We start from the raw sequence: 21,611 nt of genomic DNA, 5'->3' as shown, positions 1-21,611 counted from the left end.
CCCCAGGGTACAGGGAACCTGTTATTACAGTGTGGCTTTCAGCAGTGGTTCTCACTTGCAGCCAATTTTGTGTGAAGACATTTTTGATCTTCATGACAGGAGTGAGGGCGTGTGCTTTTGGAATCCAGTGGGCGGAGGCCAGGGATGTGACTAAACATCCTACAATGCACAGGCCAGCCTACCAGGAAAAGAAGTCATCTGGTCTAAAATGTCAGTAGAGCTAAAGTTGAAAAACCCTGCTTTAGAGGAAATGGAAAGACGAAACCTGTATCGAGGCAACTCCTCCCTTGTTACACTTTTCTTCTAGTTCCATCCTCCTTTTCTTGCCATTGGCATGTTAAGATGTTATGGGCCAAGATTAATTTTAGCAGAAATGGGTCACGCAAGGCACGTAGGACTGCCTTGTGTAGGCTAGTGTCACTAGTGCATCATGAGGTTCAGCTAAGCTCAAGCTCTGATGGGCAGGGACTCCAACTATAGCCAAAAGCCTTACTGTGATGAACAGAGCGAGTGTGTCAGGAAAGGCCACCTGCAGCCGCCTCCTAATGTGTGGCTGCCATAGGAAAATGGCCACGAGTTTAGGATTCTGACTGGGTGGCCAGCTCCCTCTTTCCACTGGAGATATGCACTTATTCACACCACACTTTGCTTCTTATTTTAAGCGATTTCTTCATGATAACTTTGATACTTGAGGGTGAAAACTAAAAAAGCCCCCAAACCACCTACGAAAAACATTTTGCTCAGAAGAATTCTGCACTGGCCATTTGAGATAAAGATCTAGGCACACTCTCTCTGTGTAATTTATGTGTACAACTAAAATACTAACAATTCCAGAAATCTTAAAAAGAGTGCATTCCATGCATGTACTTGCAGGTATGGGATAGTCTGATCGCGAAGTTAAGAGATTCTAGTATTTGCGATGCCAAGGGAATGAAACAAAAGAAAAACTTTTGAGAATATAAAATTAGGAAATATTCTCTTAGATGCTGTTATAAATAAACATTTAGTGAGAATTTACTCCGTGCTAGGCATGTTCTCAAGAGATTTACATAAATTAATTCTCACAACAACCCAGAGACCGGGACTATTATTATTACCATTTCACAGGTGAGAAAACAGGGATAAAGAGTTCACGTTATTTGTCCCAGTGAGTAAGTGGCAGAATTACAATTACAACCCAGAGAACCAACCCTCAGTACCTGTGCCTACCACTAGTCTCTATATTTCGTTTCAGGTTAAGTATTAGAATTGTAAGAAGAAAATACAATTTTGGATAAAAGTTACATTACAGCCCATAATGCAACCCATTTTCTGCATTCTCTCTTTTTGTTTGCATTAATAAAATTTTCCTTAAATTTATTTCTCTATGGTCTGCTAAACCATTCTAGTAAAATAATCTTAGGGGGGGAAATCAGATATGAGGTGAAAATTCTATGGAAAATGTGTGTATCATACTTTTATTAGTAATAGACAAAAATGTAAGTAAAAATGTACTATTATTAGTAATAGACAAAAATGTAAGTAATAGACAAAAATGTAAATAAATAGCCAAATTATCACATTGGGTAATTTTGGCTCCTCTATATGATGGATTATTCAGCCATTAAAATGTCTAGAAGGTTTTTAATGAGACTGTAAAATCAATTTGAGCTCAGTTAGCAATAAAAATGCATACAGATAGCTATATTCCTTCAATATAACTCGGATCATCCCCATTCTTTAAACTGACATGAATAAATTTCAAAGGCCGACACCCAAATTCTGTTATGGTCAATACTACAAATGTTTTAAGATGACCTCATCTTTAAAAATAGAACAAAGAATCCAGCACCTGAAAAACATAGCGGTGATAGGAGGCTCTCATTTCCCCCGACACCTGAATGTGACTAAAAATAAAAAAAGTCATAAAAAATAACGTGCCCTGACTTCATATTTATCCATATAAGCCCGTCACGTGAGGGCACAGCAGGAAGCCTTGGCTGCAGGCCTTGTCTCATGCGCGGGTGCAGGCAGGAGCCGTCTGCCCTGCAGCACTAGAACACGGGAATGGCAGGTGCATCGAGGCAGGAGGGACTGCTTTCTGGCCGGGGATCTGTAATTCGTGGCTCTCTTTCCTTTGGGTAGGTGAGGTGGGTTTCCCACTTATTACATTTCTTCCCAGAAAAGTAATGTGCACATGAATCAACTGCAGGAAAATTTATTATAATAATTTGCTATGCTATTATGAATAGTAAATACTAATTTTTAAAATTATTATTATTAATACAGTTTTAAAAGCTTAAGTATAACAAACTAATGTTTTGGTCTTAGGAGTCACCCTAAGCACTGGTCAGTTACCGTGCTTGCATTTTGAAATGACAAAATCTGTTCTTTTCATCATCGAAGTACTTTGAGAGATGATTAGAATTGGGCAAAAATTTATATTCAAGGCTCATATGATGAAGAAAGATTGTAATAGAAAGAAGCAAGCAGAAACGTTAATTTTTTAACACTTAGACTGTCTAAATAAAGTTCATTAGACGTCCTCATATGCTTGACCTTCTCTCTCCTCCACTTGTCATTTGCATGGAAGAGGGCAAAGCCTCTTGCTTTCCTTCATCCTCATTAAACTCATAATCTTCATAAGAAGAAATGGTGAAATAACAAAGAACCAAAAACGAGAGGCTTAGCTCCGATAGTTTTTAAAGGTAGGCCTTTCTAGCTTAAAACTTTAAACAACGCTCTAACTCGGGCCCAGAAAGCGTGTCTCAGTGGTTGAGCATGGACCTATGACCCGGGAGGTCACGGTTCGATTCCTGATCAATGATTCTCTCTCATTACTGATGTTTCTCTCTCTCTCTTCCTCTCCCTTTCTGAAATAAATAATTTGACCAATCTATTATGTGCTCGCCACAATGCTATTCGATGCACCAGGTTTGGTTTGGTTTTTCTGAGAAAATTATTAACATGATTTGGGGAATTTGTTTTTTGCATATACCTTTCTCTTTCTCTTATTTTTTTTTTTAAAAATGGGTCAATGTTAAAGTTATAACTTATTAAGATCTCATCTTAATCTAAGTGAGTGAATCTGTATGTTAGCATAAAGTCAGTTTAACTTGGTTTGCTAGAAAAATTACTCATATGTGAAAAGACAGAAAATTCACAATTTAAAAAAAGTTCATCTTGAAATATAAGCTATCCAACCAATACAGGTTCACAGTGTGGCCCCAAGCAACTAACAAGCCCCTCTGCATTGGTTTTCCTCCACTCTTCCCTTCCCACGTCCTCTACAAAAGTGGATGCCAGCACAGCAGAAATTTTGACCTGTTTTGTTAATTGCTGTAGCCCTGAATTCTAGAACAGCACCTAGCAAACAGCAGGCGACCATTAAATATTTGTATAGTGAATGATAGAATGACAGAACTAAATGATATCATCTACCTTCCTCACAGAAACACTGAAATGTTAATAAATTATCAGTTGATACTATAAAAAACATTAATTCCATGCGTATTACTCTTATTTTAGAACTTTTTAAATATTCAGTTGCAGAATGTGTAAGTCTGTTTGAAAAATAGCTATGGTACAGAAATGGAAAGAATCTGAATTTAAATAGTATAGGAATTATTATTTTTTAAAAATATATTTTTATAGATTTTAGAAAGGAAGGGAGAGGGAGAGAGAGAGATCAAAACATCAATGATGGGAGAGAATCATCGCTCACCATCTACTGGGGATCAAGCCTGCAACTTGAGCATATGCCCTTGACTGGAATCAAACCCGGGACCCTTCAGTCTGTAGGCCGATGCTCTATCCACTGAGCCAAACCAGCTAAAGCTAAGGAGTAAAGGAATTATTAATGCAAGACCAGGTACAAGAAATGACATTTACTTGGACTATGCAGCCCCAAGTAGAGCCATCTGTCCTGGGACGTGGGCTCAAGAAAGCTTCACCTTTTAAAAGATGTTCAGCGATAAATCTGTACATGTCAGTAAGGTGAGGCCTTTTATGTTAATATCCACACAGTTCCAGCTGCTATTTTACAGTTATGCATTTGAATCCCTGACTTCAGGAAACAATTCAGGCAAAAAGTCACTGTGTAAACTGAGCAGTTTAGGAATTTAGAAATAAGACTTGCACAAGTTTTCTTTGTAGTTTTTTATCAAAGATGGTGGAGTAGGGGGGAGCTGCACTCGCCTCCTCCCAGGACCGTATCAAAATTACAACTAAACTATAGAACAATCAACCTGGATAACCACCTGAAGACTATCTGAACACAAGTCCTATGACTAAGGATATACGGAAGAAGCCACATGGAGACTAGTAGGAGGGGCAGAGATGCAAAACTGGCTGGCCCTGCACCCACATGTGGTAGTTGAGAATCCAGAGGGATAGCTCAGCTGTAGAGGCACCGCACCCCCTGAGGAGGACCAAGGGGTTTCAACCCTACGCCAGGTTTCCCAGCTTGGAGGACCAGTGCCAAGAAGAGGAGCCCACATAATATCTGGTTGGAAAATCTGCAGGGATTCTATCTGCCCAGGTAAGAAGGAAGGCTGCTGCAAGCCCAGAAACCCTCTAAAAGGGCAATGCACAGAATCTCACTTGCAGGCACCCACCCTGGGTTCCAACAGAGGAACAGCAGCTGGGAGGTTGTGGCTTTGGGGAACCGGCTTGAGGGACAGCTGCCAATATTCACTGTATTGACCTCTGCTGTGCCACCCAGGGATGCCATCTTTCCTGGGTTGAGCACTACCCCACAAAACATTAGCCCCGAGAGCTATACTAGCCCAACTCTGATGACTCTCAGAGGCCCTGCCCTACCCAGCTTGCACACGGCTGGGCTTAAACTCTGCCAAAGCCAACCAGCCTGGGCCTGCATTGCAGTCTTTCTAAAAAACTCTTGAGGAATTTCAGGCAACCTTGGAGGTGCCAAAGACACACAGGGAGAAACTGAATTGTGTGGCTTTAGGATGAGGGCTATTTTCTCTACGTGCCAAACCAGAACCACTGCTCCTGTGGTGGGCCCTGCAGCAATAGCCTGGGGGGCTGCACTAGCTCCACCCTGGCATCTCTGATGTCCCCCCTATCCACCTTGGAATGGCTCTGGGCTCTGCTGGAGCTGGCCAATTTGAGCCTGTGTTGCAATCTTTCTTTTTTTAAAGCTATTTTTTAAATATATTTTTATTGATTTCAGAGAGGAAGGAAGAGGGAGAGATAGAAACATCAATGATGAGAGAGAATCATTGATCGGTTGCCTCCTGCACGCCCCCTACTGGGGATCGAGCCCACAACCCAAACAAGTACCCTTGAGCAGAATAGAACTTGGGACCCTTCACTTGGCAGGCCAACGCTCTATCCATTGAGCCTAACCAACTACGGCTGTTGCAGTCTTTCTTAAAAAACTTTCCAGGAATGCCAGGCAAGCTCAGGAGGGTGCCAGACACACACACACACACACACACACAGACTAAGTTGTTTCAGTTTAGGGTGAAGGCTGTTTCCTGCACTCCATGTGGGCACCACAGTTCCTGTGCTCAGCTCTCTCTACATACGACCAAATCTTAAGATTCCCTGAGACCCTGCCACCGTGCCCCCACCCCCCACCCCTCGCAAAGGTTCACAGGCCCCAGACAGTTAAAGTCTCAGTGTACCCTGAGACTTATGTTGAATGGCTTCAAACCCAGGACTGACAATGAGTTTGAATCTCTATTCAAACACCACTTGCCCCTAGGTGGTGACTCCCTGAGACCCTGAGTCATGCAACTCACCTACTGCTAGAGGCTATTTTAGTGGCTGAACCTAAAAGGCAGGTGGCAGTGGGTCTTAGGGTGCCTTGGGGCTCTGATGACCTGCCCCAAGCCTGGAACTGGTGGGAACCAGCATTGGTATGCTGCTGAGCCCCTTCCTCACACACCTAGGCCCAGCACAGACAGCTACCATACCAACTGTGAGTCACTTCGCAGCTATTACCAGGTCGCCCAGGGCTGCTCTCCGACAGTGTATGATATTCAACCTGCACAGGAGCCCCTCCCAAGAGCAACAGAACCAACACACCCAGTGGCTGGCTTCAGACCTGATTAGCTCCACAAGCAGCACATACAAAAAAGGTCTAGGCAGGCACCAGGCCCTGCTGAGATGAATTATGCTTTCTGGGGTCAGCCCCTGTACAGCTTGTACACTGGTTGTGGCCAATCTTCAGAGCCAGCCAGCCCGAGGGTCAACTCCACCTATGAAGATACCAAAAGCAATCAAGACTCAACTACAACAGAAGGGCACACATAATCCATGAAGCACACTCTTGGAGCACCCAGCTCAGATGAACAGGGAGATATACCACTGGGCTTTACAGAACACCTACTACAGAAGGCCACCCTACCAAGACTAGGAGGCATACCCAATATTCAGAAACAAATGCAGAAGCAGCCAAAATGGGGAGACAGAGAAACACACCCCAAATGAAAGAACAGAAGAAATCTCTAGAAAAAGAATGAGATAACATGAAGGCAAGCTATAGAGTTCAACACAATGGTTATAAGGATGCTCAAGGAACTTAGTGAGAACTTCAACAGCATAAAAATGGACATAGAAACCATAAAAAAGAACCAGCCAGAAATGTAGAATAAATAACTGAAATGAAGAATACACTAGAAGGGCCTTGGCTAGTGTGGGTCAGTTGGCTGGGCATCATCCCGTGCACCAAAAGATTGCTAATTCAATTCCCAGTAGGGGGCATGCAGGAGGCAGCAATTGCTATTCCCTTTCACATAGATTTCTCTATTTCTCTCTCTCTCTCTCTCTTTTCCCCTTTCCTTCCACTCTCTAAAAATTAATTTAAAAAAGAATGCACTAGAAGGAATCAACAGAATTAACAACAGATTAGATCAGGGGTCCTCAAACTTTTTAAACAGGGGGCCAGTTCACTGTCCCTCAGACCGTTGGAGGGCCGGACTATAGTTAAAAAAAAAACTATGAACAAATTCCTATGCACACTGCACATATCTTATTTTGAAGTAAAAAAACAAAATGGGAACAAATATAATATTTGTATTTGCATGTGGCCCGCGGGCCGTAGTTTGAGGACCCCTGGATTAGATGAAGCAGAGGAATGATTCAGTTATTTTGAAGACAAGGTAGCAAAAAACACCCAATTAGAACAAAAAAGAAAAGAATTAAAAAACTGAGGCTAGTTCAAGGGACCTCTCGGACAACATCAGATGTAATAACATCTGCATCATAAGTGTGCCAGAAGGAGAAGAGAGAGAGAGCAAAGGATTGAGAAACATTTGAAGAAATAATGACTGAACACTTTCCTAACATGGTAAAGGATATAGACATACAAGTCCAGGAAGCACAGAGAGTTCCAAAGGAGATAAACCCAAAGAGGCCCACACCAAGACACATCGTAATTAAAATATCAAAGGTTAAAGACAAAAAACAAGAATCTTAAAAAGAGTCAGAGAAAGACAGTTACCTACAAGTAGTTCTAATAAGACTGTCAGCTGATTTCTTGACTGGAATTGGCATGAAATAGTCAAAATTATAAAAAGCAAATACCTATAGCCAGGACTACTCTATCCAGTAAGGCTATCATTTAAAAATGAAGGAGAAATAAAGAGCTACCCAGATTAAAACAAAAAAACAAACAAAAAACAAAAGCCAGTATTACAAGAAATGCTACAGACTTAAGAAAAAGAACATAGCCCTGACCGGTTTGGCTCAGTGGATAGAACGTCGGCCTGCGGACTGGAAGGTCCCAGGTTCGATTCTGGTCAAGGGCATGTACCTTGGTTGCAGGCACATCCCCAGTAGGGGTTGTGCAGGAGGCAGCTGATCGATGTTTCTCTCTCATCGATGTTTCTGACTCTCTATCCCTCTCCCTTCCTCTCTGTAAAAAAATCAATAAAATATATTTTAAAAAAAGAAAGAAAAAGAACATAAATATTAACAATTAAATGAAAATAACTACATACCTACCTACAATCACTTTAAATATAAATGTACTAAATGCTCCAATAAAAAAAACACACAGGGTGGCCACCTGGTGTGGCTTGGTGATTGAGCACTGACCTATGGACCAGATGTCACAGTTCAATTCCTGGTCAGGGCACATGCCTGGGTTGTGGGCTCTATCCCCAGTAGGGGCATGCAGGAGTCAGCCAATCAATGATTCTCTCTTATCACTGATGTTTCCATCTCCCTCTCTCTCTCTGAAATCAATAAAAATATATATTTAAAAAAACACGGTGGCTGAATGGATGAGAAAACAAGACCCTTTATATGCTATCTACCAAATACTTCAGATCAAAAGACACACACAAACTGAAAATAAAGGGATGAAAAAAATATTTCATGTAAATGGAACGAAAAAAAAAACCCCACAACTGAGATAGCAATACTCATATCAGACAAAATAAACTTTAAAACAAAGAGTATAATAAGAGACAAACAAGGACATTACATAATGATAAATCAATCCAACAAGAGGATATAACCTTGTAAACATTTATGTACCCAGCATGGGAGCACCTAAATATATAGAGCAAAAAGCTTGACAGACATAAAGGGGGAAGTCCATAGTAATACAGTCATAGTGGGAAACTTTAACACCTCATCATCATCAATAGATAGATCTTCCAGAAGGGAACAGTGGCCTTAAATGACACATTAGACCAGATAAATTCACTTGTTATTTTTAGAGAATTTAATCCCAAAGCAACAGAATATACATTATTTTCAAGTGCACATGGAATATTTTCCAGTAGGACCCAAAACAAATCTCAATAAATGTATAGAGACTGATTCATATCAAGTATCTTCTCCAACCACATTGCTATGAAACTAGAAATCTATCACACACACAAGAAACCAACCCTGAAAAACACACAAACACATGGAGGCTCAATAACATGTTATGAAACAATGAATGTTAACAAAATCAAGGGGAAAAAAATCAAAAGATACTTTGAGACAAATGAAAATGAAAGCACAAGCAACCAAAAAATCTATGGTACACAGCCAAAACAGTTCTAAGAGGGAAATTCATAGCAATATAGGCCTACTTCAAGAAACAAGAGAAATCTCAAATAAACAATTTAACTATATACCTAAAGGAATTAGGAAAAAATAACAAACCCCAAAGTGAGTAGAAGGAAGGAAATAATAAATACCAGAGCAGAAATAAAGAACCTAAACAAAAAAGATACAAAATATCCATGAAACCAACAGTTATTTCTTTGAAAAGATAAACAAATTGATAAAGATTTATGCCCGCCAGTGTGGGTCAGTGGTTGAATGTTGACCCTTGAACCAGGAGGTCACAACTGGATTCCTGTCCAGGGCATAAGCTTGGGCTTTGGGTTCAATCCCCCATAGCAGGTGTGCAAGAGGCAGCTGATCAATGATTCTCTCTCATCATTGATATTTCTATCTCTCTCCCTCTCCCTCTCTCTGAAATCAACAAAAACATATTTTTTAAAAATGATAAAGATTTAACCAGCCACATTAAGAAAACAAGAGAGAGAACCCAAATAAATAAAAATAAATAAAATAGAAATGAAAGAGGAGAAGTGACACCACCAATTCACAAAGGATTATAAGAAAGTACTATGAAAAATTATATTCCAACCAATTGGACAATCTGGAAGAACAGGATAAATTACTAAAAGCATATAATTATCAAAGACTGAATCAAGAAGAAATAGAAAATCTGAATACATCTAATAAAATAAAATCAGTAATTAAAAAACTCCCCCTAAATAAAAGTCCTGGACCATATACAAATTAACCGCCATCTTTGGTGGGTTAATTTACATAGTCACTCTGATTGGCTGGTGGGTGTAGTGGAGTGATGGTTAATTTGCATGTTTCTCTTTTATTAGTGTAGACTAGAGACCCGGTGCATGAAAGTTCATGCACTGGAGGAGGGGGGGTCCCTCAGCCTGGCCTACCCCCTCTCACAGTCTGGAAGGCCTCAGGGGCAGGAGGCGACCAGGCGATCAGGGGATGGTGATGCCCCATCACACCTCTGCTGCTGCCACTGCTGGCAGTGCAAGCCTCAGCCGGCCCTGGTTACCTGTGCCTCGAGGAACCCTGGGCAGCTGGGCAGCCGCCATCTGAGGCTTGCCTGTGCCTTGGGCTGGCCCTGGGCGGCTGGGGGGCTTAGGGGACTGGGGGACTCCAGAGGCAGGCGCGTGGGGCGAGCCTGGCCTTGCCGTGTGCCTGCTGCCCCGGTGGAGCTAAGGGGACTGGGCGCCACCATCTTGTAGCTGTGGGCGCCGCCATCTTTGAGTGCGTAGCAGTCAATTAGCATATTCCCTTCTTATTGGCTATGGGCACCACCATCTTTGAGACAGTGTGACAGTCAATTAGCATATTCCCTCTTTATTAGATAGGATAGATGCTTTATTTGTAGTCTTTTCTCTCAAAGCAGTTACAAACATGGTAAGATGGAGGAAGGACCAAGGAAGGGCCTGCCACACTCTTAAAAGGAAATCCAACTGCTTATATTTACGGAGCAAAATTTAGCCACATGGTGACACACAGCTGCCAGGGAAGTTAGGGAAAGTAGCCTTTTAGCTGTGCATCAGTGTACCCAGAGAAGGAAGAGAGGGAGACTAGATATGGGGAAGCCACCTGCAGTCTTGACTACAGACCTAAAGGAAATAAAAGAGTGTCTGAGAAGGATGTGTGGGGAGGACATTCCACACAGAGAGAAGAGCAGTGCAAAGGTCCTGAGGAGGCATGACTTGCAAGTCTGAGAAGCGGCAAGGAGGCCCCTTTGGCTGGAACCAAAAGAGTGAGAAACACAGTGGCAAGAGATGAGGCCAGTGAAGTAGCAGAGGGCCCAGATCACGTAGACGTGCAGGCATTTTAAAGACTTTGGATTTTACCCTGAGGAAAACAGAAAACTTTTGGAAAATGTTGAGCAAAGTAGTAACATGTTTTTCATTTTAAAAGGATCTTTACTGCTGCATTGAGAAAAGATTGTAGAAAGGTCAGAGTGATGTAAGGAGATCAACTAGGAGACCTAATTGAGATGCTCGTGGCTTGGAGCATGGAGATTGTGAGATCACATTTTGGATATATTTTGAAGGTAAAGTCAACAAAATTTGCTGAGGTGTGGGGCAGGTGGGAGTCAAGAATGACTAGCTCTGGTTGGTTTGCTCAGTGGTTAGAGCCATTGACTACGGATTGAAGGGTCTCAGATTCGATCCCCAGTCAAGGGCAAGTACCTCAGTTGCAGGTTCAACCCCAGCCCCAGTTTTGGCACAACCAATCAATGTGTCTCTCATATAGATGTTCTCTCTCTCCCACCTCTCCTTTACACTCTCTCTAAAAATCGATGGAAAAAATATCCTCAGGTAAGGATTAAAAATAAAATAAAAAAATAAAAAATAATTAATAATGACTCTAAAGTTTTTGGCCTGAGCACTGGAAGTATGGAACTGCCATCATGGGGTTAGAAAAAAAATAGCAGGAGATACAGATTTTGGTGGGTGAATTGGGAATTACTGGCTCTGGATATGCTAACCTTGAGATGTACATAATAGAAAAGTGACAATGCCATACAGGCAGCTGGATATTGGAGTTGGAGTTGAGAGGCTTGAACTGAAAATACAAATTTGGCAGTCATATATACGTAGATGGTATTTACAAGCCAACCACCTAGTGAGTAAATCTAGAAAGGGGACTAAGCACTGAACCCCAGGGCACTCCACAGTTAGAGGGAGAAGACTCAGAGACACCGAGGAGTGGACAGTGAGGTAGAGGGAAAACCCACACAATGTCTTGAAAAGCAAGGGGAAAGAGTTTCAACAAGAAGGAATGAATGCAGTTACCATATAACCCAGCAATTCCAGAACATATGCCCACATAAACATTTGTACATAAATGTCCATAGCAGCATTATTTATTATAGCCCCAAAGCAGAAACAACTCAAAAGTCTATCAACTGATTCATGGGGAAGCAAAAAGGAATGACGATCTGAAACATGCTATAAAACAGAATCTGCCGTAGCCGGTTTAGCTCAGTGGATAGAGTGTCTTCCTGTGGACCGAAGGGTCCCGGGTTTGATTCCGTCAAGGGCACATGCCTGGGTTGTGGGCTTGATCCCCAGTAAAGGGTGTGCCGGAGGCAGCCGGTCAATGATTCTCTCTCATCACTGATGTTTCTATCTCTCCCTTCCTCTCTGAAATCAATAAAAACATATTAAAAAAATAAAATCAAGCGTTCAATTAAAAAAATAAAATAGATGAATCTTACAAATATTATGCTAGGTGAAAGGAGACAGACATACAAAAGGGAACATACTGTATTATTCCACTTCTATGAAATGCCTAGAATACACACATATACAGAATCTGGTAATATGGTGACACTTCACAAGAGCTGTTTTTGTTCTATAGTGGAATTAGTTAGAGTGGGTTCCAGAGAGAACAGAGAAGAGGATGTGAAAACAACAAGTTTATATAATTCTTTTGAGGGGTACTGTTGTAAGGAATAACAGAGGAAATGGGTGATTACTGAAGGGGGCTGTGGAGTCACAGGAGAGTTATTGTTTTTTTATTTTGGAAATAAGATAGGAAATATTATAGCATATTTCCTTACTAATGGAAGTGATTCAATGGACAGATGAAAAGCTGATGCCCAGGAGAGGGAGCAGAGTTCCTGAGTGGGTCAGAGGCTGTGGGATCTGGTGCAAGGCACCTCTCCTGTGACTGGAAGGAAAGCGAGGACATGAGGTGGGGCAGGCAACGGATGGATGTCAGGGTGGGAACAGGTGGACGTTCTCTCCTGATGCTCAGTGAAATAGAAAGTAAGATCGTTACTGAGAGTGAAGGGTGAAAAGGGGGATGTTGGAAGGCAAGGATCATGGAGAAAGTTTGAAACAGTTGTCTGAAAGAGAGGAAGAATGAAAGATTGAGGCGATCAGACTGCCAGCAACATGAGGGTGCATTTGAGGTGAGTAATCATGTATAGTGAGACATCAAGTCCAAAGTCAGTAGAGGGAGGAAATAATAAAGATCAGGGTGGAGATAAATGAAACAGAGAATAAAAATCAATAGAAAGTATCAATGAAACAAATAACTAGTTTTTTTGAAAAGAGAAATAAAATAGAGAAATAAAAACTTTTAGCTAGACCCACACGAAAAAAGAGGACTTGAATAAACAAAATCTGAAATGAAAGAAGAGACATTTCAACTGATACTATAGAAAACAAAGGACCATAAGAGACTATTAGGAACATTTAATAATACAACAAAAAGCTGGACAATCAAGAAGAAATAGATAAATTCCCAGAAACATACAACCTACCAAGACTGAACCATAAATAGAAAATCTGGACAGACCAGTTACTAGTAAGGAGATTGAAAAGTCCAGACTTCGGTGTCTTCTACCAAATGTGTAAAGAAGAATGAATACCAATCCTCAAATTCTTCTAAAAAATAGAAGAGAGATCACTTCCAAATTCATAAGGCCATAAAACCCTGATATCAAAACCAGACAAAGACACTACCAAAAAAAAGGGGGTAGGGGGGGCTAATATCCCTGACAAACATACATGCAAAAATATTAGCAAACTGAATTCAACAATACATCAAAATACATTCCTTTTTCTAAGCACTAATCAAGTGAGTTCCTCAAAGTTCTTATAAAACATGAAAACGTGTTTTGATAATGTCATTCATGGGTTCTTAAAAATTGTCTGATTCTTCTAAGCATAAAAGTAGCAGAGGGCCCAGATAAGCAATCTAGGTTTCTCCAAAAGTGAAAGTTAACTCCCCAGAGAAAGATAAGTATACGTGCAAGATTCTATATTATTGTTCAGCAATAGTTTTCCTCTGGAAAACTTCTAGAGTTTTCATTCCTCTGTAACTTCGAATAGTAACTAAAACTATTATGTTTGCATATCTATGATAAAGCCATAAGCAAAGAACCTTTTTTGGGGTGGGGAGCCCCTCCCACTTCAATAACAGTGAAGGGATACTGCACTAAAGCTCTTTATAAAGGTGCTGTTTTGGTGAACAGGACAGCACATTTGTATCTGCATGTATTTCTCAATGTGTGTTTCTAGCATGGCTGCCAAAAAATGATTAAAGGGATAAAATAAATGCTATTTATAATCCAAGTTGTTTTTTTTAGATGTAGTCCTTACTATAAACAAGAAAAACTGATGAAATGGTTTGCATTCCAATGCCAAACTCAAACTAATGAGCCCGGTCCACAAAGCTGCCTGGAAATCGTAAGGCCTGGAGTCTGTGAGGTCTCTTGCATTTTGAAAGAGGTCTCCCTCTTAGGATGCTGCTCAATTAACAAAGCTGAGGTATTACTAGTTCCTTGACTTTAGTAAAATACACATTCTCAATGGATTAAAAATCATTTCCTTTGTTATAAGTCGAAGCAAATACTTTATTTTACAGCATATTTATGGGGAAGCAACTGGCTTTGAACTCGGTTTCTCCTTGTTGCCAGCAGCATAATGTTGGGAAAGCCCCGTAACTTCTCTGAGGCTCAAATGCCTCATCTGTATAATTAAAAACCTATGCCTCTTAAGACGTGATGGAAGTTAAATGAGATCATTCTTGTTCCGTTAGTTCTTGGAATAGAATAAGCACATAATACATAATAGAAGTAAGAGCTATTAATTTTAATAATTGATAAAAATGATAAAGGACTTCAGAGCTTAGAAAGATACGTCACTACTCCAAACTAACAGAGTGGCTTAATCTTAAATCGCATTCTTCAAATGTGACGGTGCAATTCAATAAGGATTTATTGAACAAGTACGACATGCTGGGCCTCAGGCTAGGCCCTGACATCATTAATGAGTTAATGATGCTGGTTATAATTTTAAAGAAGTGGTGGTCTAGCAGGGAGACAGACATATAGACTTCTACCTCCAGGAATGAGCACAACTGCAATACTAGCTCACTGTTGGGTGTTTACTGTATGGTAGGCGTAACATTTAAGTACTGCATATTTTCAGTTAAAAGCAGCCCTATTAAATAGGTACTGTTATTTCTATTTTACAGATGAGAGAGCAGAGATACAGAATTTAGGAAAATTTCTCAAGGTCACCCAACTAGTATGTAATGAGTTGAGGCTTTGCATTTCTGGCAATCCTACCCAGAAACTAGCAACCTTAACACTTATTATACCACCCTGCCTCTTATGTTTTTTTAAAACATTCAATAGCAACAAATATTTATTGAGCACTTACCACCTATGAGGCACTAAGAATACAATGGAGAATAAATCAGACCTGGTTTCTGTACTCTGGAGCTTGTAGTCTAGTGAGGAAGACAAATATTAATCCTATTTAACTACATGACTATATACAAATGAACTATAGTAAATGTTAGGAAAATTGTAAGTAAGAAATGTATAATGTATGCAGTGTCACTGAAGAACATACATAGGGCACACAATTAATCCTACCCGAGGGAGATGAAGGTGAAGAGGAAAGGCCTTCCAGATAATGAGAAAAGGAGCAAAAGTAAAAACCAAGAAACCTGGAATGATCCGGCCTAGAGGGGAACGGAGACGTGGTGGCCAAGAGTTCAGGCTGGAGGGTTGGATTGGGGCCAGATTGTTAAGGGCAATGTGTACTGTGCTAAAGGGTTTGACCTTTGCTCAATATTCAATGGGGGAACAAAGTATTTTATAATAGTTATTCTGGCCATGGTTTGGGGGAAAGACTAGGGTGATATTAATATGTTTTTGATTAAACCTTGCTTCAAACACGAATCTTTATTGATAATACAGGGTGTCCCCCCAAAATGGATAAATTTTTTGCACTTTAACAGCTGACTGATAGCTCAATTTTGAAATTAAATGTATTTTAATAACCCTTTTATATTTATTCAGTGTGTGTATACATTTTGGGGGGACACCCTATATATGCCCCAGATTACATTCATATTTTTTTCATCCTCTCGGTTTGATATTCATTAACTGGAGCTTGAGTAATGGACAATTTTGATTGCCTTTCCAGTGCTCATACACTTCCTTCTTCTGTGTCAATGCCCCCAAATTCCATTGGTGTTCCTTTCACGACCCTAAGGCGTGAATCACATGACCTTGACCAAGCTAATTAGTGTACTCCTATCTTCTAGCCACAGTCAGTTTGAGGAACTCTCCTGGGAATGGTAGCACAAAGTTCTCTCTTGTTCTAGTGAGTGTGGTCGTTCTGGAAGAGAATTCTCTACAGGTCTCCTATGTGTCTGTATGTCTTTGCAAGCAGAGACATTGTTTGCCTTTGTTCTGCATTATCTTCTCAAGAAAATACTGGCTATTGTTACTGCTATAAGTACTAGTAATAAAATGTCCTTCGTCTCAGGCCCAGGAGTCTCATGTCTTTGGCTATAATACCTGAATTTTGGCAGATTAACTTGTCAGCTTTCAGACCCTTCACAGTTCTCAGTTGTTAGCACATAGCCCTGGGAGACTACAGGCAGCCATCTTGATAATGTGGCCCTAACATGAAGCTGGCACTATGGGATTCAAAAACATGGAAAGAAAGTAGGTCCCCGGTAGACATCATTCAGCTAGGCTCAAGGAACTGTGTTTATGTCCAAACCTCTTTAGACATCTATTTTATGTTCTCTTCAGTGTCATCTATGCCAACTATTTTCTGCATATGCAGTCTACCAAGTATTGGGTATGAAATGGTTGCATGACTATGCCCTTGAGCTAGCGAACTGGTGATTACTGCCTTATAATCTCTTGTAGGAAGTGTCATGGCACTGTGCAATGGAGTTATCACTTTTTTTCAGCTTGTGCCCAAATCAAGAAGAGGCTTTCCAACCTAAGGAAGGAAATGTAATCCTTTCCATTGCCCAAGAGCAGAGACAACAGCTGGGAGAGGGAACACACATGGGGACAGATGACTTAGCCTAGAGAGACATTGCCAGAGCCAATGGACATATGCCATCTCTGGATTACCAGTTTACATTTCTAGCCATGTAGGAATCAGAAATACTTAGTTGTTCAAGGCAAATACAGCTATAACTAGAGATGTCCGAGAAAGACAGCTAGGGAGGTCAAATGGAGTCACGGTAATAGCAAGGACACACATCATTTTCATAGCTCCCTAAGTCACTCTAGAAAGGATATACCAACTATATTTTAAAGGTATTCTCAGCTTTAGCTTTCAAAGATCAACTGGAGAGAAAAAGCTCTTAAGAGAAAATCTTGATGAAAGAGTTAGTGCCTGATAATCTCTTGTAGCTCATACGCTCTGTGTTTGCCTCATTTCTGGGATTTGAAATTACAAAAATTTAATCACCACTAACCTAAGCAGAGCCTAGTTTGCTTATTGAAACTTAAACTTGTTCATACAAGGCCACAAAAAAGCTAAAGTTACAAACCGAGGCTTAACCAATGAAGTAATTTTTCTATTGAATGTTTGGTTATGAACCATACAGCAAGAATGACAGAGGTCCATAAATGCATACTAACTACTGATTTTGTATATGCTTGAAATATTCCAAATGGCATTAATTTCATAAAAGTAATAAATTCCTTCACACAATTTTGATGATAGGTTTCAAGAGTGTCTTTTATTTAAGAAGTGATTCACCTAGGGTCTCTTCACATAAAAATAGTTATACCAATGTAAAAGGAGCTAATAAGTGAATGTTACCTAAAAATTTTCCTCAAATACTTCATTTTTTTAATGCGTTTATTTGATGAGTATATTTTTGACACTGATTTATATTAATTACACAGTAAAAATTTCTACTATACATGTGAATTAATTAGATGTAAGTTTGCACATACAAATATTTCATTGAAAAAAAAACAAAAAATAGTTGGAATCAGAAAGCATGATAGTTAAAATAATTTTCCAGAAAAACTGAAGGTGGAATAAGTTTCAAAAGGAAAGATGTTTTTATTTATTTTAAAAATAAACTGTAGACTCTTACCAAAAGAAGATACTTAAGTAATGACTCAGCACTTCACTTAACTTGCTTTTACAAATAAAGCCACAACTATTCTTATAGTAACTAGTGATAAACTCAAGAGACCAGAATTCTTTTAAATTTTGCTTATAGTGAACTCAAGAAAGTTTGGAAAACATTTGTCTTAGAACTAGAAAAAAAAGTAGTTCTATAAATGTCACAGTGGTCAGTTAGGAATATTGTATGTACCTAGTCAATAGCAGAAGTTCTACTCCAAAGAGAAGATTAAAGATTAGGAAAGGGACTCTCAAATAAATGCAATCACTGATTGGACAAACAAATGATCAAATTCTCATAACATATTATGCGGTAAAGGAGTTTTTCTTTTCACTGATAAAACAATTATGTGCATTTTGGATTTTTCTTAATAAGGAAAAAAATTTTATATACTGGAGCCTTCATTCTGTTATATGATGATAGTTCTTGTTTTTTCTTGTGAAAATGGACTGAAATACTGCCACTGATCACGTGTTATGTTATAATTTTGAAAATATATTACTTTTTATTTAAGTTTATCTTTATTGTTGACACTATTGTTACAAATGTCGTCATCCCACCAACCACCCCCGCTTTGCCCACCTCTACCTAGCCCCAACATCCTTTCCCACTGGCTATCACCACACCGTTGTCTGTGTCTATATGTTATGTATATATGTTTTTTGGCTAATCACTTCACCTTCTTTTATCCATTCACCCCTCTCCCCTACAGCTGTCAGTAATTATAGTAAATTATTTAATAAATCATAAATTTTAAGTAAAAAATTGTATTGTATAACTACAAAAAATCAGTGAAGTGATTTCTATTTTGAGAAAAAAGAAAAATTATAGTTAGAAATATTATTTATCCCTTACAGTAACCTAGGACATATTTACTTCACTTAACCATCTCCTATGCTGTAAGCTGGAAACAATACTGCTTGAGCAGAAATAATACACTACTAAGAATATCACTTTCTGGCCCTAGCCAGTTTGGCTCGTAGATAGAGCATTGGTCTGTGGACTAGGGTCTCGGGTTTGATTCTGGTCAAGGGCACATATCTTGGTTGCAGGCTCCTCCCAGGCTAGGCCCTGGTTGGGGCATGCGCAGGAGGCAACCAATTGATGTGTTTCACATCAATGTTTCACTCTGTCTTTCTGTCTTCCACTCTCTCCAAAAGAATCAATGGAAAAATATCATAGAGTGAGGATTAAGAAAAAACAAACAAAAAATCACTTTCTATAAATAACTGGAGTGTCGAGGTAATTTTTGGAGGAATATAACCTTCGACTAAATGATCTAAATAAAAAGTGTTTCTTATACCACCAGGTCCAGAAAAAAAAAAAAAAAGGCTGAGGGAAGTATAAGTAACACATCAGAGAAACGCAAGAACACACAGAGCCTTGCTAAATGGTTCATGTGGAAGCCTAAGGATCAGATATCTTACCTTGGTTTTTGGAGATGGTTTTTGCACATCTCTTTCTAAGTCTTTTGTTAGAAGGATGGGTGTGGAGCTCTTATAACTGGCCTCCTATAAAAGAAGCATAAAAGAAACATTAGAGATCAAAGAACATTACCCAAGCCAGAAATTACAATGCAGTAAAAAATAACTTTCCAGGGAAATGGAAGGTATCCTGGATTCAGTTGTTCACATCAGAAGCTAAGGAGATTGTAGTGAGGAGTCAAAAATGTTTCCTTTCTTATCTGTCACATACAACAGTGAAGATGGTGATGGAGTAGGTGTGGAACATACAGACATACATATTCAGAGATGTCCATTAAAAATCTCATCTTGCCCTGGCTAGTATGGTTCAGTTGGTTGGGTGTAGTCCTATTTACTGAAAGGTTGCCAGTTCAATTCCCAGTCAGGGCACATGCCCGGGTTGTGGGATCAATTACCAGTGGGGGCCATGCAGGAGGCAGCTGATGGATGTCTCCCTCTTACAGGGATGTTTCTCTCTCTCTCTCTCTCTCTCTCTCTCTCTCTCCCTCCCTCCCTCCCTCTCCTTTTCTCTCTCTCTAAAAATCAACTTAAAAAATCTTTTTATATATATATATATATATATATATATATATATATTTTTTTTTATTGATTTCCAAGAGGAAGGGAGGGAGAGAGAGAAATAGAAATATCAATGATGAGAGAGAATTGATCAGAATTGAACCCGGGATCCTTTGGTCTGCAGGCCAACGCTCTATTCACTGAGCCAAACCAGCTAGGGCTAAAAAATCTTTTCTTTTTTTAAAAATCATATCTACACTATCATGTCACATATCCATAGATAGTTTACCTCTTCTTTGGAGAACTGATAGTTAATTCTCCAACTAACCACCAAACTTAGAGTTGCCAACTTTTCCCATAGTATTTCATGAATTGGTTCTGTTTCTGTAAATATTTTATCTTAAGCAAATATCTTCACATAGTTCAGCAAACTATTATTGAATAGTAATAGTTTCATAGCAATATCCTGATTGAGGAATAATATCTGAGTATTTGTTTCCAAAATTATGACACTTTTCAGTCCTTGGTTCACACCAAAATAGTACTTACAAAAATAACAGCAGAAATTACAAGGAGGCGGCCTACCAGGAGTTGGATAAATTTACTATTTATTTCTACATGATAAAACAATAATGTTGTTGTCTTATGAAATAATATAGGACCCCACTTGAAGAGCTATTAACTTGGATATGTTTTCCCTGGATGATTCTATCTCCAAGTTGAAAGAACAAAAATACAAAAAAGAAAGATTACATACAACTATAAAGTGAAGGAGAAAATAAGTCAAATTTCTTTCACTTCATGACTTTCACCTCTGCCTCCCATATCTTCCCCCATCATACCTATAATTCAACCATCTAAATTATGTGTTTTCCTCCCAGTTTACTTTAGAGTTAATAGGATATATATATATATATATATATATATATATATTTGATTTAAGAGAGGAAGGGAGAGGGAGAGAGAGAAATATCAATGATGAGGGCGAATCACTGATTAGCTGCCTCCTGCACACCCCCTACTGGGATCGAGCCCACAGCCCAGGCATGTGCCCTTGACCAGAATCAAACCCAGGACCCTTCAGTCCACAGGCCGATGCTCTACCCACTCAGCCAAACCAGCTAGGGCTAGGTTACATTTTTAATTGTAGTCTACATACTTTATATATTACTAAAATTTGCTGGAATTATATTTACTTATTTCTAAAGGGAACAGTATATCATTAGGATAAAATGTTCCTAATGAAAATAAAAATACTACTTACTACTAACAAACATTTACTGAATCATAGTGTATATCAGGCACTGTTCTAAAGACGCTGAATTCATAATGTCCTTTTCCCCCAATAGCCCTATGAGTTAGGTACTATTATTATCATTGCCCTTTTAAGTATAACACAATGAAAGCTTACAGAATTAAGTAACTTGCCAAATATCACAAAGATAGTTCGTATAACTTTAAGGTCTGAGCTCTCATCTTTATATGTGACTTCTCATCCAATACACTTGACATCATAAGTCAACAGGTTGTAGAGCTATAGCATTTTAAAGCCAAAACAGTTGTTAAAGATCAAAATGTGGTCAACTCCACCCTCTTCCCAATTTTACAGAGAGGGACTTGGATCCTGAAGTGGTGAGCCCAAGCTCACGCAGACAGTGCTGGAGCTGAGCCCCATGCCTGGACCACAGC

At 39.5% G+C, this 21,611-nt stretch overlaps 1 protein-coding gene across 8 annotated transcripts in view; it reads right to left on the bottom strand.

Annotated features, from left to right (window-relative positions):
* The window catches only part of FAM13A (family with sequence similarity 13 member A), a 273,179-nt gene that overhangs the window by 143,046 nt on the left and 108,522 nt on the right, over window positions 1–21,611 (bottom strand). For all 8 annotated transcript variants that reach the window (XM_070392801.1, XM_070392775.1, XM_070392768.1 and 5 more), the window contains one exon: window positions 19,368–19,451. In XM_070392801.1, the coding sequence (XP_070248902.1) occupies window positions 19,368–19,451 (84 nt within the window). The remainder of the gene's footprint in view (window positions 1–19,367; window positions 19,452–21,611) is intronic.

Source organism: Myotis yumanensis, unplaced genomic scaffold (assembly GCF_028538775.1).
Source record: "Myotis yumanensis isolate MYYU_CA2020_CCGP unplaced genomic scaffold, mMyoYum1.0.hap1 SCAF_1, whole genome shotgun sequence".
NCBI classification, from domain to species: domain Eukaryota; kingdom Metazoa; phylum Chordata; class Mammalia; order Chiroptera; family Vespertilionidae; genus Myotis; species Myotis yumanensis.
The sequence above is the reverse complement of the archived record's forward strand: the minus strand, read 5'-3'. Positions and strand labels throughout refer to the sequence as shown.